The sequence below is a fragment of the Trichosurus vulpecula genome, chromosome 7 (assembly GCF_011100635.1).
Source record: "Trichosurus vulpecula isolate mTriVul1 chromosome 7, mTriVul1.pri, whole genome shotgun sequence".
In the NCBI taxonomy this organism is placed as follows: domain Eukaryota; kingdom Metazoa; phylum Chordata; class Mammalia; order Diprotodontia; family Phalangeridae; genus Trichosurus; species Trichosurus vulpecula.
Genome location: NC_050579.1, coordinates 2,488,554 through 2,514,622, shown reverse-complemented (window position 1 = coordinate 2,514,622; position 26,069 = coordinate 2,488,554). Strand labels below are relative to the sequence as shown.

The window sequence follows — 26,069 nt, the reverse complement described above, 5'->3', positions numbered from 1 at the left end:
CCAGAAACCCTCATGGAGCGCTTTGTGCCGCAGAGACCCAGCGTCTCCATCACGCTGCATCATCAGAAGCTTCCAGAGGCCAGATCGCCAAAGGCTCATGCTCCCAGAGCACGGCACTCTCCATCTGTTGGAAACGTTGCTATTCCGGGCAGATTTGAACCTACTGTCCCCGGTCCGGAAGAGTCCTCTGGGGTCCTGCGAGCCCTAAGGATGGTCCTTGAATGCCTCCCCAGGGCTGCATGCAGCATCTCCGAGAGTCCGCACACGTAGAGGTAAAAATCACCAGGGCGCAATGGAGGTGTGTGGATTCAGCCGCAAAGAGCCTTTCGCGGGGTCAGCCAAAGATGAGCGCTGGCTCAGTACCGGACCGTGGCCTGGAAATAGCCCCACCCCCCACCCCCCCACACACGATGGCAGTGAAGAAAGAAATTCAGGACAAAGAAAACCGGGGTCCTGGCTCAGAAGGAAAGCGCAGAGGGCCCTGCATGGAGCTGCCCCACGAGGGACCTGGCCCCTGGGGTCAGCTGGTGGTCACCTGGTCACCCTCAGGCGAGAAACCAAGCCGGACAAAGCAGCTCCTCGCCAAAAAGTCCGGAGACTGATCTCAAAGAAATGCTCCTGACCCAGAGGAAACGCGCAAATGAGGACAGCCCACAACGGGGGGATTAACCGGCTTTGTCTGCAGTGGAGACGGGAAAGTGAGACATCGGATAATGAGACCCCCTCGGGCCCGCATAGACAAGAGTCCCAGGCAGGGAACCCCCCCCCCCCCCCGGGGCCCGCATAGACAAGTGTCCCAGGCAGGGAACCCCCCCCCCCCCCGGGGCCCGCATAGACAAGAGTCCCAGGCAGGGAACCCCCCCCCGGGGCCCGCATAGACAAGAGTCCCAGGCAGGGAACCCCCCCCCCCCCCGGGGCCCGCATAGACAAGAGTCCCAGGCAGGGGACCTCTCCAGGGCTCCCCCGCACAGACAAGAGTCCCAATCTGACCCTAAGTGAGGCCTTGAGCAGACTGTACAAGCCCGGGGTAAGGATGGTCCTGATCCCAATTTTGGGTCCCTAGCTGCTCTTCAGGGCTCCCTGAGGGGAGGCTGGGCTGGGGGTAGGTCGGTAATGGGGGAAGGTCGCAGGGTCCTAAGTCTAGAGCTGGAAGGGACCTTAGAGGACTGGACTACACTTCCCTGCTCTAAAGCCTGTGCACCTGGGAGCTGTGTGACCTTGGGTAGGTCACCTGCCCTCTCTGGGCCTCAGTTTCCCCATCTGTAAAATGGGGTGTATTGGACTGTCATTTCCAAGCCTAAGTCCTAAGCATCTATGAGCTACGTGACCCTGGGTAGGTAGGCTGCCCTGTCTGGGCCTCAGTTTCCCCATCTACACTAGCTGGACCCGCAGTTCTATGGGGGGGGGGAGACAGACACACACAGACACACACAGACACACAGACACACAGACACAGACACAAACACACGCACACGCACACGCACACACGCACGCACGCACGCGCGCGCGCGCATGCGCAATCCGGAATCCGGCTCCCAGCATCTATTCAGGCCCAGGGAGGCAGATGAGTCCTCCAGAGCATCGAGACCTCAGGGCAGAGCGGCTCGGGCACGCTGCGCGGTGGGCGGAGCCCCGCGGACGGAGCCGGAAGTCGAAGGCTGCGCACGCGGGGAGAAGAGCCGGAAGTCCGGGGGGCGTGGCCGCGGAAGCGCTCGGGCGCCGGGAGCGCGTCATTCTCGGCGCGACACCGCCTGTGGGATCCTGGGGTGGGCGGCTGGCGGCGAGTTGCGGGCCCGGCCTGAAGCGGCGGCGGCGGCAGAGGAGGAGGAGGAGGCGGCCTAGGCCCGGCGTAAGCGGGGAAGATGCCCGTGGCGGTGATGGCGGACAACGCCGCCTTCAGCTTCAAGAAGCTGCTGGATCAGTGCGAGAACCAGGAGCTCGAGGTACCGGCGGGGCCAGGGCGCGGGAGCGAGCCTCTCGGCCCGGGCCTGGGCGCGCGCGGGGGCGGGGAGGTTACCGAGGCAACAGCACCGGGAGGGGGGAGGGGCGCGGTTGCCCCGACTACAGAGCCTGGCCCCGCGAGGAGACTGAGGCAGAGGGTTAAGTGACTGGCTCAGGGCCACACGGGCACTCGGGTCTTCCTGTTTCCAGGCTCAGCCCGCGATCCTCGGCACCAGAGGCTGCCTTAGGAGGGTGATGGGAGCCGGGGCTGTGGTTTCCCCGGACAAGGGGGACTCCCGCATGAGGACACTCCCCCCCGTCGCCCCCCCCCAGTGCCGGTCGCACCTTAGGGTGTCATCGGGCGGCCTTTGTGTGAGGAGGCCCCGATCTCGGTCACTGATCCAGCGGAGGAGCGGCCCGAGAGGCCTCGAGAAACGGCTTCTGGCTTGTGGTTGTCGGAGGTTCCCCCGGGGCCCTTGGCTGCGCGGATCCTGCCGCAGAAGCTCGCTTGGGAGGGTGTCGGAGCCCGCTAACGTTCGGGGTAAAAGGTCACTTTCCAGGCGCCTGCTTGATAGCGAGCCGGCAGCTCCCAGCGGAAGAAACCCCTTCCCCCCCGCCTTCTCTTCCCGTTAGCGCTTCCCCAGAGCCCCGAGAGGCTCGAACCCGGGCTCGCCGGCTGCCAGGCTGCGCCCCCCCACGCCGGGGAACGTGGACGGCCCGACTCTCACCCGCGGGTGTTGTCTTCCAGGCCCCCGGAGGCATCGCTGCGCCCCCCGTGTACGGGCAGCTGCTGGCGCTCTACCTCCTGCACAACGACATGTAAGTCTGGGTCAGCGGGCTGGCTCCTGCAGCGTCCCGGGTTGGGCTCTGTCTCTGGCTCCGGCCGCTTGTGTTCATTGGAACCATTGCTGCTCCCCGCCCCCCAGCGCTCTGAGCGTCCTCTGCCCCGCTCCCCTGTTTGCGGTCTTGGGGTGCTCGCTTCTCGCCTCTGCAACCCCTCCCCATGCAGAGCCTGGCACTGGACAGCCCCACCCCCAAAGGAAGCCAGCCCCGGCTCCCACCAGACGAGAGCGTGTCCCCGTCACAGGGAGCCCTGGCGGCTCCGGGCTGGCGCTTCTGCTTTGAACCTCACATTTGGGGAGCCCTTCCCTGAGCCCAGCAGGTGGAGGAGAGAGGGTCAGAGGGGCCCGGGAGGTTCTGGTGCAGAGGTGTCCTGCTTGTAGCGTGGCTGAACCAGATCCAGATGTCCTTGAGAAATGTTGCACTGAAGAAGGAAAAAGACCGTGCAACATAGATGATGTTAGTTTGTGCTTTTCTAAGGCCCTGCGCTACCTCAAAACTTTGAGTTTGCACCACCTGCCCGATCCCCTTCCTTTGGCCCAGGGTGGTGGTGAAGGGTCTGAGGCCGGGTCACGCAGCAAACTCCACCCTCTTCCAGCTCCCCCTGGCTGCCTCTGACCCCCCAGATCAGCCACGGTGGGCAGCCCCATGGGGCCTCTCTGAGGCATCCCCTGAGCAGCCCCGGGGTGCACCGCCTGGCTGATGTCGGCACCAAACATGTGCTGTCTTGTACCGCTCCCTCCCCTCCTGCTGTGGCTGTCTGGCTCTCCTTGGTATTTTAAGCTTCTTGAGTGATCGAGGCGCTGAGCGTAGAGCCCATGCGGACCACTTGTCCCCAGAGCAAATTAAGATAAGGTTGCAGTTACGTCTAACTTCTTAAAGAACCTGCCTTCTCCTGGAGAGACACGGTTGTGTTGGAAGTTAAAGTAAATCCACGTCTTGGGCATAGTTAGGTTCTGGTTACCTGTATGTTCAGAGACTGTAATACAGAAGATACAGAACATACAGAGATACGGAAGCTCCATCGTTAGGCCTGGCCTGCAGCTAAACCTCCTGAGGTTTCCTTGAAATTGTTCTTGGAAAACTTTGGCAGCGCCCTTCCCAAGTATCGCTTAGTTCCAAAAGGGAAGGACATCGCTGTATAGGACAACACCTGCCTTAGATTAGGTGAGATATGATTGCCACACGGTCCTGAGGAAATTGAGGTGCATTGGGCATACAGAGTACCAGGCGGCGTGTGCCAGGCCGGAGCCTGGCAGGAGGTGAGGGCCGCTGTTCTCAGCGTAAAGTCACTTCTGTTGGTAAGAGATTTTACAGGTGGGACGCTGCCTCTCTCCCCCACCTGATCCCTGCACGTGCACACCCACATGCCAAAGGAATTCTAGAGCAGGGTTATACAGAGCTGCAAAAGTGAACTAAAATGTTTTTTTAAAATCAGTCGGTAGCTCTAGGATATTGTACCTAATGAAGCCAATTTTAATTGAGTTCTTTTTCTTTGCGGATTCAAATTAGGAATAATGCCCGTTATCTTTGGAAAAGAATTCCTCCTGCTATAAAATCTGTAAGTAATCTCCATGTATACCTTACTCCTTTGTAAGGTTATTATGCTTTAAATACATTTTTATTGAGGAAATGATAAGAATAGTTGCTTAGATTACCCAGATTGTACTTAGCTTACTTCCCAAATTCTGTCTTCCCTGCCTTGTCCCATATGTTCCTGCCCGGTGGTTTTCTCCCCAGAACCTGGAAAGGCTTTGATCGTGTGCAGTCTGTCATCGGAGGCTAGGCCCAGTGATGTTCTGTGTGGGAGGGGGAAGGGACAGGCCCTGGTCACTGTCTGGCCTCACCAGGATGTGGGATGGCCGGCGGCGGCGGGAGCTTCCACACCAGCGGCATCATGAAGCCTTTGAAGTTTTACAGAGGGTTTTCTAGAATGACTTTGAAGCAGTCGGCACGTTCTGCTCATAATTCTTATTACCACAGAGTCTGACTTTGGGATGTTACACAACTCCCAGCTCGAAGAGTCTGGGTTCTGTAGTGACAAAGAAAATTTTTACATCAGAATTTTTTTAATGATATCAACACGGTAAATCCTCAGTTTTTCTAATGCTATTTTCCTGCCAAGGCTCTATCCTGCAACATGGCTTTGTTGGCTTTTAGGAGGCTGCTTTGTGCTTCTGCTCATCTTAAGTTTTGAAAACCTTTAACTAGAGCAGCAGTTAATTACATTTGAGGATGGATCTGTTTTGTATTTTGAACTAGGAAACATTCCAGCACAAATAAGGGGTCAAACAAGACACCCACGGGCCCCATGCCGCGCCAACCCTCCCGAGTGTGGCCAAAGCCACGTTAAAATGTCATTAGAATATATTTAACCAAATAGGTAAAGGTACAATTAAACCTGGGTAATATTTTAACACTAAGTCACCATGTGGCCCACAGGGATCTTTGCGTATGGTATAGTGGCCCCGGTTTCTCTTTGAGTTGGACCCCACTGTCTGAGCACGGAGGCTGATCCCGTGGTGCTCCCCACGCAGTTCTCTGTGGTATCGAGTCTTGTCCATCATTTTTCTTGTTCTCTCTGAAGCCAGGGACACTGGGAAGGGGGGTGAGGTGGAGATGTTGAGGTGTAGTGACGGTCTCTGTTCATCACAGGCAAATTCTGAGCTTGGGGGAATCTGGTCAGTAGGACAGAGAATCTGGCAGAGAGACTTCCCAGGAATCTACACCACCATCAGCTCTCATCAGTGGTCTGAGACCATTCAGCCCATCATGGAAGCACTCAGAGGTAAGGCCTCTGATGCTGAGGAATCGAACTCATAGTCGCTCCCCTCCTTACATTTTTAAATGTTCGGTATATCAGTGGTGTGAGTGGAAAGGCGATCTTTTCTTCAGACCGTGCCGCCATCTTACTGAGAGGTCATGTACACTGTAGGAGGCCACCTGGAGGTTTGACCCCAAGGCTCCCTTTGCCCTCTAGCAAACCTTGGATTGAAATCTGCTTGAAGTCACTCTAACGGTTTGTACTCTAAGAGAACCAGTTTTTAGAAATGTGATACAGAGCAGACTTTGAGGAACAAGGAATTGTCAGAAATTCAGACTCATCCATCTGTTTTAGAGCCATTTTGCCAGAGAAGCAAGCCTTGTAAATGCTCATAAGATGTTGCATGCAGGCTGAAGGGACTTGGCCAAGGTCACACAACTGGCAAAGATCAGTACATTACATTGACTTGGTTAGAAAGCAGAGGCAGAGGTCTGATCTTAGCCCTGTTACTCACCTAGTCTCTCTGGTCATATCTGCCCACATGGCTCCACGACACACACCACCCAGTAAGTTACAGGTGAGTCTGAGGCATCCCCTGTGGCTAGACTGTCCTCCTGTGTCATGTCTGGTTTCCTGTCACGCAGATGCCAGCTGTCCTTGGCAGCTTGGATCCTCAGCTCCCTTGTGGGCTCCTTGGGCAGCAGGCCATCTTGCCCTCTCAGGGTGGGCCCTCCAGGCCCTGGCCCAGGCACTCGGCCCTCTCTTCCCCCTTCCCCCTACTGTGGCTCATTCATTTTCTCTGTAAAGATAATTCCTAATTTCATCCCCTACCCTGACCTCTCCCCTGGTCACCAGTCATGTGCTTCCAGATGCCCCTAGAGCATCTCCCCCAGGGTCCTGCTTGACCCCTCGGGTGCCAAGGGTCTAAAACAAAGCTCTAGCAGTCGTTCCTCCCCAAATGGCTCTTTCTCTGTTGTTGTTGGTCTCTGTGACCCTCTGGTCTTTCCAGGTCACTTGATGCCCTGTGTGTTTCCAAGACCCTCATCCTCCAGGGGACTCAGCCATGGCATAGCAGTGGAGGAAATTGGTATTAAAAATGGCCTTTGTTTCAAGGTCGAGGTTGCAGTCCGTAAAAGAACTTTGCAGGTGCCCAGAGGTGATCCAGCCCCTCCTCCTCAGTTAATTCTGGTCTTCAGTCATTGTTCATTTGTGATGGTGATGTCTCTCATTGCTTCAATCATCATAAAATCAATGCAGCTACGTCCTCCCTTCCGGTGATGCCCTTTACCCAGTGGTCTGCCCACTCATTGATCACTGGGCAAAGCTGTTGTCATCTCTCCAGTACCAGCAACTGAGTTAATGTTTCAGGATTATCTAAAATTGGACTTGGGTGATAGCTTGATTCTTTGCTCTCTCTCTGCACCCTCCACTGTCTCTGCAACAGGGGTCCAGGCAGTATTAAACACCCTTGTCACCAAGTGTCCAGCCCAACACTGATGTCCCAGTGAAGCATCTCTCTATCACCCAGGCTCCTTCTCAGAAAGCAGCCTGGCAGCTTGTTCTCAGTGGGCACAGCCAGGGCTCATGCCCACATTGTGAAGTGGCATCAGAGTGAGCTGACCCCTCTGACTACAGACTCTGTCCCTGCCCATCACCCCCTTTTGTGCTGCCTTGCACCCTTGGAGCGGGTGAGGGAGCAGCTGAGAAACCCACCCTCTGATCCTCTCTTGTTGCCCAGACTGGCCAGGAGAGGGACTCTGGCGACTTGGTGCCTGAGCGGTGCCTTGGGAAGTCCGAGCTCCTTGGGCTCTGGGGAAGTGGGGACAGGGCTGCCTTTTGAATGAATGGATTGTGGCATAGTTTATCTTAAATTATCCAAATGGATCTTGTGTAAAATACTTTTTTCTTTCCATATTTAACTTGTATCATCTACAATAAATCTTCAGGAGAGATGTGATGTTTAAAACTAGCACACAAGCACGTAGCCCCATGGACCCAGAAGAGCAAGCAGCTTTCGTGGGGGAGGGGGGAGGTGGCTTTAAGATTTCTTTGGCTTGTTTCTGTGTCTTGCCAGGGAAAGCATTAGGACGCCTGTGCTTTGTGGGATGATGAATCTTTCTTCCCATCCAACAGATGCCACGAGAAGAAGAGCCTTTGCACTGGTTTCTCAGGCGTACACCTCCATCATCGCCGATGACTTCGCAGCATTTGTGGGACTTCCTGTAGAAGAAGCAGTGAAAGGTAACTTGTCTCACTGTCCTCGGGTTATCGGGCCTCTAAATCCAGAAAGCCAGAAGGGCCGCTGGGCTCTAGGAAGCCAGGCTTTGGAAAACTGTGTTGTTGGCCCTTGATGCCACTCATGGGTACAGGTGGAAGGATCTCAAAGGCCAGCCTGGGGGGGGTCTTCCCTTCTCTGTGAAAGGAGACTGTCCTCTCCCCCTCAGCTCCTACGATGCCATCTTGCCCGTGCCATGTCCTCCCCCAACCCCATCTTATCCGTGTCGTCCCCTTCCCCAACCCCATCTTATCCGTGTCGTCCCCTTCCCCAACCCCATCTTACCTGTGCCATCCCCTCCCTTAGCCCCATCTTATCCATATTGTCCCCTCCCGTGCCTTCAGGGCAACCTTCTTGCTGTCCTTTTTCCTGTCTTCAACTGACATTAACCCAGATTTCCCTTCTCATACTGTTGCCCAGTGGTCCTTCTCTTATCTCCGTTGAGATAAGCCATCCCTCAGGGCCTTCTCAGCATTCCACAGCAGGCAGGACTCTTGCCCAGAGGCTCAGGGTGTCCCGGTTCCCCTTCTCCACAGTATGAAATGAAGCGGGCAGCCACGGGGGTGGTGAACTTCTGACTGGGCCAGACGCAGGTGCTGGCTCATGTTCGAGGCCAGAGTGGTCAGGGAGCCCTCTCTGCGCTCAGGCTGGCTGCCTCTGTCCTCCTGAGAAGCTCAAACGTCAGAGCTTTAGTTCTAGAGGCAGGTCACTGAAACCCAAGAATTCGTTTGTTTCTTCAAGTATACACTGTGTTTTTTCCCCATTCGTTTCAGTGCTTGCAGTTTAAATCCTGTCGTCCTTGGTGTTTAAAAACAAAGCAGGGTATTGACTGGGATGGAGTCATTTTCTTCATCTGTTTCCTTTTCACCCCTGGGATCCATCTTAATTTTGACAGATTCTTGAAATAATTACTGCCCTTAGCAAATATGTTCTGTTTCTTCGTGATTTTACTTATATATTTAACCCATCTTCATAATTCTGGGTTTTGCCCTATAGAAAATTAATTATTCCTGAGTTAGAGGTAAGAATAGTGCGAGTCCAATCAGACTCAGCTGAGTGTCCGTCCGAGCCAGAGAGGCGGCCCAGTGGAGGGAGCCTGGCCTTGGAAACAAGAGGCCAGAGTTCAAATCCTGCCGCTTGTGTCACCTTGCAGGTGACTTAATCTCCTTGGGCATCAGTTTTCTCATCTGTGAAATGGAAATGATAGCACCATGTAGCTGAGGGTGGTTGTGAGGGTGAAATGAGGTAATAGAGGAACCGTTGTTTTGTGATTCTTAAAGCGCCGTATAAATACCAGCTGTTGTCGTCGGGATTTTCAGAAGGTCATTGTTTCTGCAGGACCTTCTCTATATACACACACCGGTAACAAAATAAGGTAAAGGTGCCGGGAATCACAGAATTCGCGCCCGTGTTTGGGTGTCCTGTTGAGGACTGAGGGTCATGCATTGAGGTGTATATTTTAGGGCTGGGCCCTGGAGCGCAGACCCCTCCCCACCCAGGCAGGGGCACCCTGCTCCTTCTTTGCCCGGGCATCAGGTGCATCCTTTAACCCGGTTTCTTCTCTGTGAAATGAGGTAGAGGTTCCAGCTCTCACTGTTCCCTGTTTCTCCTAGGTGTCTTGGAGCAAGGATGGCAAGCCGATTCCACCACGAGGATGGTGATGCCCAAGAAGCCCGGTAGGTGTCGCTGTTGCTCCATGTTCCAGCCTTGGCCTCCATTTACAGTTCATTGACTTCTCCAAGCTGCTCTGCTTACAAAATGGACGGGATTCAAGTCATGGTTTTAAAGCGGGCCCAACTCAGGGCAGGAATCACAGCCCTGGAACCTTGGTCTCTTCTTCAGTTCCCTTTCCTTTTCCATGAGGAATCAGAGCCGATTCCCCCGTGTGGGTAGGGCTCTCCCTTCCAAGGCAGAGGAGCCAGGTTTTGCTCCTGGGGGCTCAGATGGTTGCCTGAGGGTGGGGAGCCAGGGAGTGTCCAGGCTCAGTGTCGGAGTCACTGTGACTGTGCACGGGCTGATGTTCAGAGCAGTAGTGCTGTCCAGAGCTGCTGGCTGCGCGCCTTCCCAAGGCCTCTCGCTCCCTGGGTGTGAGGACTCTCCACAGTGCACGCCTGCTCTTCTCTGTGCTTCACCATGCTCAATGAGGAACTATGGGTGACAAATGTGGCCCGCCCTTGGGTGGGTGACGGAACAGACCCCACAGTCAGAGGCTTCCCAGCTTGGGCAGGTTCTGCCAGAGCTGAGCCTCTGTACGTTTGTGATAGGAGGAAAGAGAGAACTTGTACCATCATCTCCACACCCCAGGGACAGCGCAGGGCAAGTAGAAGGGCCGCATTCTGAGAGAAAGTGCAGCTCTGGAAGATTGGTGCGAACCAGGTGTGACCAACGAACATTGCTTGTTTCTGAACAAGATGTTAGTTCAAGGGCCAGAGCTGCCCGTGGGGGGAGCAGCAAGGTACTTTGAAGTCAGTATGAATTCTACCTTATATCCTAAATGGAAGTGCCTTAAACTTGGTAGAATCTACTGGCTTGACAAGGAGAAAGGCTTTTTTCAGTCAATACGAGGGAGGTTAACAAGGTGAGCAAAGTTGAGACAGACAGCCCGAGCTCTGTACCATTCTGTAGCTGAGAGGTCATTGACGGATCCATGTCACTGTGGAAAGTGGCCTCTTGAGGAAGATCCCATGGTCCGGGTGCTTGGCCCTGGGCGGTCTGACATCTTACCAACAACTTAGATAAAGGTGCTAATGGCATGTTTATTGAATGTACAAATGACACAGATAGCAGAGAACATTAAAACCTGGGATGAAGGGCTCCGAAAAGGGCCAGATTGGTTCAAAATGTCAACTTTACAGGTTTGTTGTGAAATCACTTGGCTTGACAAGGTGGTGGAGACTTACCTAAATGTGCCACATCGGAAAAAAGATCTGATCGCTTTATTAGACTGTGAACTTGGCTGGAGTCATCTGGGTAGTTCTGGTGGCCCAAAAAGCTCGTGGGACCCAAGGCTACGGAGACAAAATATTCTTCTCCCAGAGCCTGGCACCGGAGAGGCAGGCGTTCATGTCCTTTCTGACTTGGCACTCGTTCTGCCTGTAGTGAGGATTCATTAGAAAAAAGACTTATTTTTTACGTGTTTGTGACTTTAGTATGAAAAACATTTTAACAGTTGTTTTGACTTTTCTTATCTGCAGGTTCCCTCGATGTTTCCTTTAACAGATTTATTCCTTTATCAGGTTTGTAGTTTCCCTGGATTTATTATAATATGCTCAAGAAACGTATTACCGTTGAATTTTTTAATGAATTTTCTTGGATTTTTTTTTAATTGTCCAGTTTTTTTTCAGTCATGTCTGACTCTTGATGACCCCTTTTGGGGTTTATCTTGGCAAAGGTACTAGACTGGTTTTCCATATCCTTCTCTAACTGATTTTACAGATGGGGAAATTGAGGCAAACAGGGTTAAGTGACTCGCCTAGAGTCACACAGCCAGTAAATGTCTGAGGCTAGATTTGATCTCGGGTCTTCCTGACTCCAAGCCTAGCGCTCTCTCCCCATGCCACCTTGCTGCCTCATATGTGACTGTAGGCCGAGATAGAAAAGAGGGACTCAATATGAGCCTTATTATTTTCATCATTAGATATTGTGGTCAGTACTGTGTTCCTGGTTGTGGTGAGATGGCCTCAGGTTCTTCCTCTCTGATTGGGGCGGGCTTGTCGGACCTCCTGAGTGACCCCTTCATGACCATGTGGTCCTGAATTATGGCAGATGACGGTTCCAGCTGTTTTCTTAGAGAATCCCCCTGATCTGACATGGTAGTATAACAGGGTGACTGCAGGGACCAGGACCCTCCCCAATGGAGCAGTGACTGATCCTCAAAGAAGATGGTGGACTTTGACACAGGGGTGGACATAGGTTAGTGAGGATGCAGGGTGGGCGTGAGGCTTCTGGGGTCACCTGCAGACCTCCAGTGCCTTGAGGCTCCTTGCCCTGACCCCTTGTGTGTCAGCCTCCTGTTTGCATTGAAGTTACAGATATTTGAGGCTCTGCTGTCTTCCTGCCTGGCCCCTGGGCCTTTGAGGGCCCCAGGAAAGGATAGATGGGGCCTGTTCAGAGCTTCCCATTCCCTTCTTGGCTTGTCCAGTAGTGGCCAGGGAGCTGTCCTCCCATTTAGCTACAATGTTTTTTCTTCCGATTTTTCCCCTGTTCAGTGAAAGGGTAATTAAAAAGAAGTCTGCTTTGAGACCCAACAACCCAAACCTTTTCTTATTTATTGTTCACTAAATCACAATCTAGAGAAAGAGTGGGTTCAGTTATCCTTTGATTTTTGACGAGTAAATCCTAGTCCAAAGAAATCTTTTCTTTTTTGAGGTTGAGGGATGAGGGACTGAAAGTGAGATTGCTCATCTTGTTGCCCCTTTGGTCATACTTCTGTCTCCTTGTTTTTGTAACCAGAGCCTGCTCCAGTTCCACCAATCCCCAACGAACAGCAGTTAGCCAGATTGACCGACTACGTGGCTTTTCTTGAAAATTGATTCGTCGGCTTTTCTGTTCAAGATCAAACTTGGAATCCTGTGTGCTGACCAGTCTGGAAAAGCGCCATTTTCGTTGTGATCTGTTGGATAAAACACCGTGACATTCTTTATTAGAACATGGGATAAAATACATATGTTAGATACAGATATTTTTGGTCCTTAAACATTGTGCTGAATTCACCATTGAACGGCTTCTTAGTCCCATATATTTATTAATTTGGAGTACAACAGTATTGCATGGTTAGGTCTTACTCTGTAGTGATTCCTGATGGAGAAACGTAGCTATCTCCATCTGTGGATGTAAAATGCAGTAGGTCGGCAAGGACAATTAATTATCTCCTCATGTTAGTGACTAGCTTGGTAAATCTTAGCTCTTCTCTGCTGTTTTCAGTGCACCCACTGCTGGCAGTGAGGAACATGCTGCAAGAGGGGACAGAGGCCCTGACAGGAGCAGTGGAAAGAGGACAGACTTCTCGAGGGAAGGGGAACGCTGGGCGTGAGGGGATTGGTTCAGTCAGAGCCATCTGCAAAAGGAAGGGAAATGAGTCCAAAGTTATTCCAGGGTGGTGTAATGCCTCTGCCCCTTAGCGCGCCTTCCCAAAAGAGAAGCGACTCATGCCTTGGCCCCTCTCTATTCCTCAGACTCACGGGGAGCTTCTTGATAAGAGCATTGGTGTTTGGGGGCCCTGCTTTTAGGCGGTTCTCTGGGTGCTGGGTCTAGAAGGAAGGACGGGACTGTCTTTGCTGAATTGGCTGGTTGACAAAGACTCGCTAGGAAGCTGCTTAAGAAAGAAGGTACATTACAGAGGGGACCTAGGCCACACTGTTGAGCTCCGAGAACCGTGCTCTTGAAATTCTGGAGTTTAAAGGTGACTATTTGGAAGGATGCAACTTGGATGACCATTCTATTTAAAAATAGAATTTTGCAGTTTCATGACAATTGACTGGGTAGTGCATTTCTTTCATCTTTTCATAGTGGTGAATGTCGTTTAATAAGTGCTTTGGTCGGGTGGTTTCATTCATTTGTGAGACTGGTGATTCTGCTATTCACAGTAAGATCTCCTTCAGCACATTGGACTACTGTACATTTTTTGAACACTTTAGTTGTTTTTTAGAGGGTCCTGAATTGTGCACTGTTACTTTAAAAGTCAGTTAAACATGCGTAACAATTAATCTCATAGGATATTTATTTGAGCCCATTGAAGTCCTGGAGCTTTTCCTAAGTGTTGAAGGATGTGTAATTTCAGTGACATTAAATATGTTTACACTAAGCCTCTCTGCATGTATATTTTGGTTTTTGAAGAGTGATCAGAGCTCTGACTACAAAGAAATTTTCATTTTTCAGGTCTTATCACCCAGGAAGTCAGCTAAGTAGGAGGGTAACATAGGACAGGATCTGTCCTGTGAGGAGCAGCTGTCCACGAGGAGCTGCTTGATTTTTAAAAATGGATTGCATGAAGTAGGTGCTATGGAAAGGGTTGGTCAGTTGGTCGGTTGGTTTTCCAGAAGCCAAGGGTACTTTCCAAAATGCTCTCAGCTTTTAGAAAAGGTGCTTGGTTACATCTACCATTGGCTCGATCTCTTCTTTGAAGTAATCGGTCCTTTTGATGGAAAGTCACACAGGGGTCAGTTGTCATGGGTGAGAAAATCGATTGACGAAGTTGGTGATAACCTTGTAAAAATGGTACAGACAGTAATAGCTCACATGTACATGTGTACATTTCTGCACTACGTGCCCAGCCCTGTGCTAAGCATGATCTCATTGGATCCTCCAACAACCCTGGGAAGGAGAAAAATGAGGCAAACAGAAGTGACTTGCCCAGGGTCACACAGCTAGAAAGTGTCTGAGACTGGATTGGAACTCGAGTCTTCCTGACTCCAGGCCTGGCAGATGGATTTCATTCTGTGGCTCATGGACATTTGTCCTTGCCCGGACAGTTTGCTCCTGAAGGTTTGCAGCTCTGAGCTGGGTGTGGGACAAGGAGCCGAGACCAACAGATGAGACCTGGGCATTGGTGGCCCAGTTTGGTGCCGAGTGCAGCCAGAAGGAGGCCAAAGTGCCCAGGGAAAGTAGAGTGAAGTCACAGTCAGCCAGAAGGGTCAAGGAAAGCCACCTCTACTGTCCAAGGAGGCCCAAAGGCCACGGTTTGAATCCTGCCCCCCTCAACTAGAGCTACATGATTGGGAGGGTCGCTGACGTGCCTCGTCTCTGATGTTGAATTACACGTCACTGACCTCACGGAGATGGTCTGAGGCACGAAGGAGATTGTGTGTGTAACAGACTTGTAACACCGTGTAAGTGATGTTATTGTCTGAAGTGGCCTTAAGGGCCTTTGGGAACCTCTCTGGCCCGCTGACGGGGGCCTGTTCAGAAGATTCCACTTGGGTGTTCCTCAGAGACAGCCGAGGGTAGTGGATGAAGAGAGACCAGAACACCCAGGTTGGATGCATTTTTCCACTGGGTTCCTCCCACAGGCATTGCTCAGCCAGTTTTATGGGTTGTTGGTTTTGTTTTTTTGGTTTTTTTTTGGGCAGGGGGTTGGGGTTTAGGTTTTATAAATGTTGCATAGCCATGGAGCCCATCAAAGGGGCATTGCACTGTTTTGGGTCTTAATTTAGTAGGCACAGTGTCACCTAGAGCCCCACCCTCCACAGAGAATCCCTCCCAACTTGCTCCCATCTCTACCCAAGAGGAGCTCGTGGTTTTCCCTGTTTGGTGCCTCGCTGAATTTCGGGGAACCCCTGGATTTTTGAACATTATAAAGAAAATGAAATCATGAAGCTGGTCACATGATGTCTCACATTTTCATCTCGTCTAATAATAGAACCCAAGAATTCCATTGAATCTTAAACCCCAGAAGGGCATCGTAGGTGTTAGTCGAGGCAGATTCTATGGCTTGACTAGATGCATGATCTCATGCTGACTCTGTTGCCAGCCCAGGCAGGAACCTGCCATCAGAGCCAGGCATCTTGATGGGATAGAACGGCCAAGTAAAGGAGAAGCAGTGGAGCGATGCTCAGCACACCCACCCCGTGATATGCAGTGTCCCACGGGGCCATGCACCAGGGTGGGCTGCTGTGGCAGCATTCAAGGGCACCTTACCTAAGAAATTCCCTGCAAGACCAGATCAACACAAGCTCTGCCCTGCTGTCCTCTCTCCTCCCGCCCTTATGTCCTCTATCTTTCCCCCTCTCCTCTTCTCCCTCTCCATCTCCCTCTTCCAGACAACCTCCTCTGGGCCCTCCTGCCAAATGGCAGTACTTTTACTCACCTCCTGACTGTCACCTCTCGATAACATTTGAAGCCTCTCCCCCAGCTGTCTGCTCCACTCCCCACTCTGCACATGCCTTCCCTTATCTCCTCCACTGAGAATATTAAGGTTGTCTCAGCTCCACTCCTCAACACCATATATGCAAGAGGGGAAGGAAGGAAGCTCTCCTGTAATTTTCCCTTCTCCCTCCTCTCAGGAACCCAATAAACTCTCAGTATAGTCAGTTTGCAGAAAGGAATTTATGTATCCTGGTTTAGAATTAATTAGTCCTTGACTGGTCTGTTTACAGTCTTCAGTCAAAGACAGGACAGCAAAAAAAAATCTGACCTCAACATGCTGATTGAAGCAGCAGTAAGATCATAGGGTTCCATCTCTGGCTTTGGATGTGAAGTCTCGTTTTACTCTGGTTTTACTTAGATCCCTTCTTGGAAAGTGGCAGCGCATAGTAACCACCATATTGGGAAGGTGAATGATTTCAAGCATGTCTCTAACCAAACACGCAAATGTCACGAATTATCAGAGAGAATGTCTTTATGGGTCACTGGGAGGCCTGTTCAGGGATTTGAAAAGGATGGTTTGGTGCTTCAAGAAGTTTCTGTGCAGCAAATGGATGAAGAAATAAAGACCAGAAAACCAAAATGCCTCATCTGTGGCCTTCCTGAAATCTATACAATATCACCCTTGCCATCCCTAAAGCCGACTGACTCCTCAAGCTGGCCTTCACCTCCAGGGCCAGCTGTTGGTGGATTGGTCCAGCCATTCTGGGAAGCAGCTTGGAATTATGTGAAGAAAGTGGCCAAAGTACCTAAACCTGTGGCACAGAGATTCCGGGCCCAGCATGTGCTAAGGGAGCCAGTGACACAAAGGCCTCATGTGCACCCAAACACTGGCAGCAGCGCTTTTTGTGGTTGGAAATAAATGGGGACAGAAGTCATGGCGCATGAAGGTCACACAAGACTTCTGGGCTATGAGAAGTAACTGGGATGAAGCCCGAGAAGCATGAGAAGACTCCAGTGAACTGAAGCAAAACGAAGGAAACCGACCCAGAAAACGAGATCATTGTGTCACAGCTGGCAGGAGGAGCGGTGGTGGCAGACCAATGGAAGTGAAGTGGTGCTTGGCAGTGCTATCTAGGAGCAATGATAGTTATGGTGATGGTGATAGCTGGCATTTAGAAAGTGCCTACTATGTGCCTGGGCTTGTGCTGAGCAATTTACAGTTACGGTCTCATGTGAGCCTCACAACTCTGCAAGGTAGATGCTGTTACAAGGTCCGTTTTGCAAATGAGGAAACTGAGTCACCCAGCTGGTAATTACTGTGTCTCAGGCCAGATTTGAACTCGGGGCTTCCTGACTCCAGGGCCAGTGCTCTACCCACCGTGCCACCTAGATGGAAACAGCCGGGGAGGAGCCTCGCTTTTTTGCTCTAAGCAACTTCGTTTCCATAGAGGCCTTTGTGGGAGGGCCCGTCACTGGAGGACAGCTGTCATTTTCTTTTTTAAGGAGACATAATTTAGACATTTAAGTCAAAGTGTCTAACACCAGACTAAGTGCATTCATTGACGTACAATCAATTTAGCTTTTCAGTGTTATAATAATCAGTTAGTAACAAAACTTTAGGTGCAGTTTCACACATTCTCACACTTTCCAGTCCAGTTCCCAGAGAAATAAAGTGTCTTCGTGCACTCCATTTTCTTTTTATAAGCAGGTGCAATATACACTGGTTATAGGATATTTCACTTCATATTTAAAATTGTTAATACATACCTTAGGTGAACACCATATTAAAACTCAACCTCAATAACCACAAAATTTCAAAGAAAAGACTGGAAAGCACTCTAATTACTGTTTAAATGCTTGAGTATGATCCTTCGTGTGGGAGTCTATCAAAATAATTGGGAATAACTGATTCTAACTGACTCCAAAAAGAGGCACCTTCAACCCTTCCAAAACAGTAATAGTTCGTGTTACAAGTTAATCGTTTTGCCTACATCGTTTTGGCACTTTTATCCTATATATTCAATGTATCCGCACTTTGAAAACATAGGATCAAGGTCTAAGATAAATGTTAGTACAATAATATTATTAAATTGTTCTTTATGAAAAAATGTATTTTGCTTGTGGATATGTAATAGAACTGTCCTTCAGTAATTTTACTACACTATTCTACTTTATGTATCATTGAATGAACACTATAAGGAAAACGTACCATCTGGACAAGAAATAAGCAAACTTAAGGCCTTTGGATGTCATCTGTCGTCATCACACAAACTCTAGGATTGAGTAGGGGTAATGCTGCTGCATAATATGAACTCAAAGCATTTCCACTTAGTTTTTAAGAGCCCTCTCAACTCTGGATACTGGATACATTTTTTATTCACATAAATATATTTAAAGATAATTTTTTTGAAATTCATATCCGCTAAGTATCAAACTAAATTTGGTCTCTGAAAATAATCATATTTTTTAAAATTAGGACTTTCTCTTAGATGGTGGCTAAGCTTTAATGTGGATTTTCATTTCTGTTACCACATGAAGCATTTGAACTGATTCATGTTCTTGAAAATTGACATTTTTTACATGCTAGCCTCTTGAAAACTCCATCCTGGGATGTCATAGATTCCATAAATAAGGTTACAAAGGGTCGAAGGCACTCAAGAGGGAAAGTTACTGCAAAACAATGCAAACAATTTGAGGAGCAAACAAAATTTTAATCAGCAAATGTCAAAAGTTTTGACAAAAAGCTGCTCCCAAAGTGATAGCAACTCTTTGAAATGGACACTTTAAACTAGATCTCTGTGTTATTTGACAATAAATCTCTTAATGCTTCTACCCCCTTTTCTCTGCACTCTAATTTTTTTTTAATATTTTCCAAATACATAAAAAGAATTTTGCAAGCCAGCACCTCAGGCAATGCCAATCCTCTTAAACATCCATCCACCTGTATCCAAGCTGAGAGGTGAAAATGTCTCACTCCGTTGAATGCGGTCTAAAACCTGGAAATGGTGAACTGGTAATGTGTAAAAAAAGAAAGAAAATACAATCTTTCTGTATATGCATAACAACTAACCAACACTGAGTTGAAAATACAAGCTCCATGTTAAAACCATTTAATGTGGAAGTTTTTGTAGGTTTTTTTTTTTTAAACTAGATACAATATTGAACATTTCTGTAATTGCTTAATAGTTTGTGATTCAATCTATGTCATTTCCATTCATATTAAAAATACCAATTAACGTAAATACTTTGTTACAAAAACTATTGTACAATTTCAATTTTACTAGAGAAACGTTTACATAGTTACCAATTCTCAGAGAGTCCTCTGAATGGGCGCATTCACAGGGACTATGCTAAAACCAGTATTTGTAATGCTTCCTTTGACAGCTATGCCAACCCTGTTAACATAAAACGTCCTTGTCATGCTTATTGCTTAAATCTCCTATACACTTAAATTTTTGATAAATTGTGAACATGAGTCCCCACAGTGGTTAATTTTAGCACAAATCCCTAAATACTGATAAGTTTTGTTTTATTAACTTGAGGACAGTTATTTAACCAGGTCTATTCTGACTCATTAAGTTCCTAGATAAGAAACTTTAAAAGGGGGGACTTAGATGACAATGATGCAAAAATGTAAACAAAAAGAATTAAATTCTAATCCCATCCCTGAAAAAACATAAATGGCTTTGGCATAAAAATTGGATTTCACTAGCCAAAGCTAGGATACTGATTACATAAAAATATGCCTGAAATTACAGGTGAAAACAATTCTACACTTTACTGATCTAGGGTGTGCAAAAAAAAAAAAACAGTCCTCAAATAACACAAATATGTTAAACCCACAGTAGATACAAAGGCCCTTGCCATAGTTAAATCAGACTTAAAATGTTAATCTTCTGAGTTTCAGGTTTAGTGAACTCATAATATTAATGGCCTTAAGGGAAAAAAAATGGTAATTTTCTTGGATTTGGTTTTCTTTGATAGCTGTCATTTTCTGAGAGTTCTGTTTTCTTCTATATTTCAGGGTGTCCCTTCATTAATTTTGAGGCCCATGTTCTCCCAATGACAGAACCGATCTCCACATACAGGGAGGTACCGTGCTGAGACTGTCTCAGATTTCCTGGGTGTGGGCCATGAGCCAGGAGAGTGAGAAAATCCCCCAAATATGTCTGGGCACATCGACAATCTATAAGCTCGATTGAGCACCTACTATGTGCCATGCACTGTGCTTAGCATTGGAGATAGAAAGGCATAAAGACAGCCCAGTTCACCCTTCTGGTCCAGTTCTCTCACTGTGTCCCACCACGTCCAGCGAGAACCCTCAGCTATGAAACTGGCTTCTCTTTGCCTCCTCTCCCTTCCTCTCTGTTTCCCAAGTCCAAGCCTTTATCCGTGCTTTTTCCATAACCTGAGTCAGTGAGTGCCAGGATATTTGTCTTTTTTCCCCTCTCCCTTTCCAAGGTCAGGAGTTTGGGGAAGTCAGGTGTATCTGCCTGCCCCTAAGAAGAAGAATCACTATAAATCATGTGAACCCCTGGATCATGAAGTGACCAACCAAGGGGGATATGGAACAAAGCAGGGGAGGGAAGAACCTCCAGGGAAGAAAGCAACGCCGAGCAGAAGAGAGAAGAATTTGACCAGCAGGCCAACCTGCGTCTTCCTTCCTCTAGCCCTGGAGAGACAACATTGAGGATTTGGAGGAGTCTTGCTAGGCTGACTCCAGAAACCCAGGACTTGTTGGTCAGACTACAGTGACGGGAAGAATAGAAAGACAGACATGAATGAGAGAGACATATAGGGAGGTGTGAGACCACAGAGACACATGAAGAGAGAGAGAGACACAGTGAGGAGCTGGGGGAGGGAGCAACAAGCAGCCCCTCCCTTCCCTCGTCTGAGTGAGGAGGCTCCCCTGGGAGCCAGGACCAGGGAGAAGAGCCATGATACCCTAGGGATCACAGACATCATTGGGACTGATACCTGCTCATCCCAGGATTTGGTTTTTCTCCTTTTCAGAAAACATTCTTCTATAACACTGAACAGCTGAGGGTCTCAGCATCCCAGGGGCTACTGAGCCAGGTACCTGGTGAGGGTTCCAATCCAGAAGAATGAGAACATTCCCCAGTGGGTACTTGGCCCATTTGTGCCCCCAACACAAGGTTTATGTTGTTAATGCTACTTTCTCTCTTTTCTGCCACCAAAATCTTAACCATCCTTCAAGAACCCAGCTCAAGGCACCTCCTCCAGGAAGCCTTCCCACACATGTTCAGTCCCTGCAGTCTCCTCTTGGAGAATCTTAGGGAGCTTTTGGTGTTTCTTCCCTATCTTACGTCTTTTCTTCCTCACTTCACTGTGAGAATCTTGTCTGCCTACCCAGCTGTGCATTTCTGATGGGAAGGGGGTCTCACCTTCTGTTTCTTTTGCATTCTACAAAGCGTTTCTCATAGAGCTTTGTGCAGGATAAGCTAGTGGTCAGTGAATGAACATGGGCTTTACTTTCTGTGGCCCGTGGGATTAGAATCGAGCCTTTGTGTTGCATTTCTGCGTCTTAGGAGAAGCCATGATTAAACATAAGCAAAGGGCAGATGGGTGAGGTGGTTACTTTTGCTGAATGGTTTTTTCCTTCCTGTTTTTTCTTCTTTATCATCCTTCGCTCTCCATATTTTGCCACCATGCTTCAGCAGCCTTCTCGCTCCACTTCTGTGGGCCCCTTTCTCCTATTGGCGAGTTCCTTCCAGAGCCTCTATTGTGCAGAAGGGCCCAGACCAGCCACCCTTCATTCCCCAGACTTTGCCCCTATGGGTACCTTTCCTCTCCCCATCTTTTCAGCTCCCCTTTTATGTGTTCTCTCCCCCTAATTAGAATGTAAGCTCCTTGAGGGAAAGGACTCTTTGTATTTGAACCCCCAGTATTTAGCAAAGTACATAGTAAGTGTTTAATACATAGGGAAAGGGATATAGTGGGAAATGTAGGTGATACGAAAACAAAGGTAGTAATACAAATTTGCTTTGGAAAAAAAAAAAGTAGATAAGTTACTACTGAACTTGGGATCAGGAAGACCTGAGTTCAAATCCCACTTCTGATGCTTAAGCAATGTGACCCTGGGCAAGTCACTTACCCTGCCTGAGGTTCAGACAACTCTTTAAGATTACCAGTAAGAAATGCTCACAATTTGCCTCTTAAGTCTGAAGGGGATTTCCTATACCCATGAGATCACAGGTCCTTGACTAGGGCATAGATCATGTCTTGCCTCATTTTAAAGATCTTAATTGTCCTGTTATTAATCTTTTTTTTTTAAAGTTCATAGGGGCAGCTAGGTGGCACAGTGAGTAGAACACCAGCCCTTGAGTCAGGAGGACCTGAGTTCAAATTTGGCCTCAGACACTTGATATGCTTACTAGCTGTGTGACCTTGGGCAAGTCACTTAACCCCAATTGCCCTGCCTTCCCCCCTCCAAAAGAAAAAAAGATCATGATAGAACTGCTTAAAATTTCCATGATAAAATTAACTTAATATCCCCCAACTCTGCCATGAGCAAAGATGAGAGAATAGTGTGGTGGGTTACTGTTCAACTTTCCACTTTATTTGAAATTTTTCCAAATAAAGCAATTTCTTTGCTGACCTTCGTGACGAAGTGCCAGTGGGATAGGCTTTTCAGATTAAGAAACAGCAAAGAACTCAGCAGGGATCAGAAAGTGAGTCCACTAGGGCCTGAGGGAGAAAGAAGTACACTTGAAATCTTAATGATTTCCATTCTTGGCTACATTTGTTTCCCACCTGCAGGCTCAATGGAGGCCGTGTCAGCGATGGCTGGGTCTTCCCAATGGCCGTCATCAACTCTTTGTGATGATGCGTGCAAGCTTAGAGGCCTGGCGGCCGCTGCTAATTAAACCATCATCTGTGACGCCAGTCTGCCCTGTGAGGACTGGGCGCCCCTTAGAACTTCCTTAGAACATTCCGGCATTTTCCACATTGCACATCAGCCACTTCGCGGGGGCATTCAAGATGGCGCCCTTCAAAGACCTGCCACATGTAGGTGCCGTGCCAATGCAAGGTCTCGTTACTCTTATTGAGTATAAAGGTGTGTCCTGCATTAGGGGAGCTTTTTCTCTCAAAGCCTATAGTTATTCCTTCCAGACACACGGTTGCAGCAGAGAGTGGTCCTGGCTTTTCGCTTAATAAATGCCTTTTGAAGACAAAATCAGTAAGAGGTCAAATTTTTCTTGACCTTTGTACTTGAGTAAAGTGTGATTCCTACTCCTTGGTTTTCTTTTTGCAGCTTTGTTCTGTTCTATTCTATTAATTAAATTCAGTCAGCATTGTAGGGAAAGAGCATAGGAGTCAGAAGACCTGGATCAAATCCCACCTCCATCACTTAATACCTTTGCGAGCCTGGCAACTCATTTAACATCCCAGGGCCTCTCTTTCGCCACTTGTAACGTGATTGGGCTGGATGGCTTTTGAAGTCCTTTCTGCGATCGTATTGCCAGGCATTGGGCCAAACAGAAGTGAACCAGTCGCCACCCTCAAGAAGTGGAAATCATCCCCTTTGTCCTTCCCCTTCTGCTCAAAAACATCTTAGTCTCCTTAGAACTCTCTGGCCTTGGTCTGAATGCAAGAGGAAATCAAATCCATTGGGGCACAGGTCTCCAAGGAGAAATTCCAGTCTTCAGAAAGCTAAGCCAGGATTACCTGGGGTCATTTTTAATCATTTGAAAGAAACTCATAAGCAAGATTTCAAAGCTCAGTGAGCATCTTAATCCAAATAGGATAGGCCTGGGGAGCGTATCATAGCTTCAGAGTCTGGCAAGCCACCACGCTGATCCCTTCCAAGGCAAGGATAGCAGAGAGGGAGGTTGAGTACCTCAGTTACTCAGAATTGCCACGAGAGTCATCAGAACACATTGATTTCCACAAACCTGCCCCCATGGAGGCAAGTAGCGTTCACTCTACACCTGTAAGCTAGAAGGACATGGACAATGCAAGATGTACCATGAGTGACCCCGTGACTCCCAGCTTCTGGAATATGCAAATGGATGATTTGTCTAGGCCAAGAACATCAGGACTTATGCAACAACCTCCGCTCCAACAATGCCAAAGCCCCAGGCCTTTAAAGTGTGATTCCAATAACAGATTCAGCTGGCGCTTGAGGCCAGCCAGTCCCAGATGCTCAGGGATTCTGAGACCCAAACGGCATATGTGGGCTGTTCTTCACTTGCTGTACTCTGCTCTGGCATCACTTCTGATGGTCACATGAACCCTTTTCCCCAGTCAAGAACGCCAGGAGACATTTAGGACGTCTCTGTCATCCTTCTGGCTCCAATTTGGAACAAATCCAGGGAACTGCGCCCAAAGTTCATTGGGGAACCATTTGGTTCAACTTCTCCTAATATGGTTCTCATCTCGAAAGCTCTCCAATCTTTGCCTTATTATCCACAACCTATCCATCAGTGAGTAGGACCCGGAATTGAACAGGAAGAGGTCAGGCTGAATGGCCTTCAAGAAATTGCCAGAAAGGAAAGCCCCTCTTCTCGATACCAATACTCTCTCAGTGTTGTCACCTCTAAAACAGGAATAACAGAATCATAGACTTCAAGCCAGATGGGGCCTGAAAAAGTCATTGACTGCAATCACCTCTGTTAACAATGAGGAAATGGAGAACCAGGGTAGCTAAATTACTTACCTAAGGTCACACAGTGTTTACTGTGTGTTAGTAGCATTAAGGTTTGAATTCCAACCCTCTTCTAGAAGCAACCCAATTTCCCCTGGACCTATTGTTATGTTGTCAATCTCACAGGGTAATCGTGAATAAAGTGCTGTAAGAATGTCAGGATTTTATTTGAGAACATGAGATTTGTGGCTGGGATGGGGCAACAGAAGGCTTTTTTCTTCCTGAAAAGAAATGCATTTTGAAAAATGGCAGTAGTGAGGATACGGTGGGTAGTGACTGTGTAAATAAGCTATACATCTGTATGGGAATCTTCCATCCTTAGAGTGACAGTATGGCAGAAGGCATCTGGGTCAAGCCAAGAGGAAGAAGGCTATGGGTGACACCTTCCTAAGGCAAATTCCAAAATGAACACAGAAAAGGGAAGAGAAGGGAAGGGGAATAAAGCATTTATTCAGTGCCTACTATGTGCCAGACTCTGAGCTAAGTGCTTTTACAAATGTTACCTCATCTGATATTGGGATCGTAGAGTGCAAGGAGGGGAGTGATACGCAAAAAGACCTAGAAGGTAGGAAGGACCCAAGTTGGTTTAAATGCCAAGCAGAGGAATTTCTGTTTGATCCTGGGAGTAATAGGGAGCCACTGAAGATTGTTGAACAAGGGGATGAAATGTCATGTGCTTTAGAAAAATCACCTTGGCCACTGAGTGAAGGAGAGATTAAAGTAAGGAGGTGTTTGAGTCAGAAGTTAGAAGCTATTGAGATAATCTTGGTATAAATGGATCAGGGCCGAAATTTAGGGGGCAGCTGTGTGAGTGGAGAGAAGGGAGAAATTACAAAATCTGGAGACTGTTGGCCGCATGAGGTCAATGAGTATGGAGTCAAAGATGGCTCCTTGGTTGTGATGCCCTCAGTAGTAACTGGGAAGAGAGGAGGGAGAATGCATTCTGCTGGGGACATGTTGAGTTTGAGCTGCCTGTGAGACATCCAGTTTGAGAGGTCTAAAAGGCAGTAAACGATGCAAGACTGGGGCTCAGGAGAGAGACAGGGGTGGCTATAGCGACCTGGGAATTGTCTGCATAGAGATGGTCATTGAATCCGTGGGAGCAGACAAGGCCACCAAGTGAGATGGAATAGAGGGAAAGGGGAAGAGGAACCACCATAGCATGATGGGAAAAGCAATGAATTTAGGGTCAGAAAATGGGGGGGGGGCAGTTCTGGCTCTGCCTTTTAGACGCATGATCTTAGAAAAATCACTTCCCCCTTTGAGCCTTCTGCATTAGGAATTTTCCAAACTGGGAGCTCTGAGCAATTGTGACTGAACTCACAACTTTTCTTCTAAAACAAACTGGATGCCCTATCTGGACATTCTCCACCTTGACCATGTCCTTCCTAAAATGTGGTGCCCAGAACTGAAGGCAATTCTATGGTCTCATTGGGGCAGAAGACAAAAGGATGGTCACCTCTTTGTTTCCTGGCAGCCGCACCTCTCGATGCAGATGAAGTTCCCATGAGGTTTTTTGACACCTGGATAGATAGCTCATACTGAATTTGCAGACCACAAAAAGACCCTGGAGATTCATTCTCTCTCTCTCTCTCTCTCTCTCTCTCTCTCTCTCCCTCTCTCCCTCTCTCTCTCTCTCTCTCTCTCTCTCTCTCTCTCTCTCTCTCTCGCGCCCTCTCTCTCTCTCTCCCTCTCTCTCTCTTCTCTCCCCCTCTCTCTCTCCTCTCTCTCTCCGCTCTCCACACAATTACACCACATCTCTCTCTCTCTCTTTACAC

At 48.5% G+C, this 26,069-nt stretch overlaps 1 protein-coding gene across 1 annotated transcript; it reads left to right on the top strand.

Annotated features, from left to right (window-relative positions):
* Positions 1-1,698: 1,698 nt before the first annotated feature.
* Positions 1,699-18,452, top strand: COPS8 (COP9 signalosome subunit 8). Its single transcript, XM_036766582.1, has 8 exons — positions 1,699-1,943; positions 2,690-2,760; positions 4,294-4,342; positions 5,437-5,569; positions 7,679-7,786; positions 9,434-9,496; positions 11,015-11,056; positions 12,273-18,452. The coding sequence occupies exons 1-8, from the start codon at positions 1,863-1,865 to the stop codon at positions 12,350-12,352; spliced, it is 627 nt and encodes a 208-aa protein (XP_036622477.1). The 5' UTR covers positions 1,699-1,862; the 3' UTR covers positions 12,353-18,452.
* Positions 18,453-26,069: the final 7,617 nt, after the last annotated feature.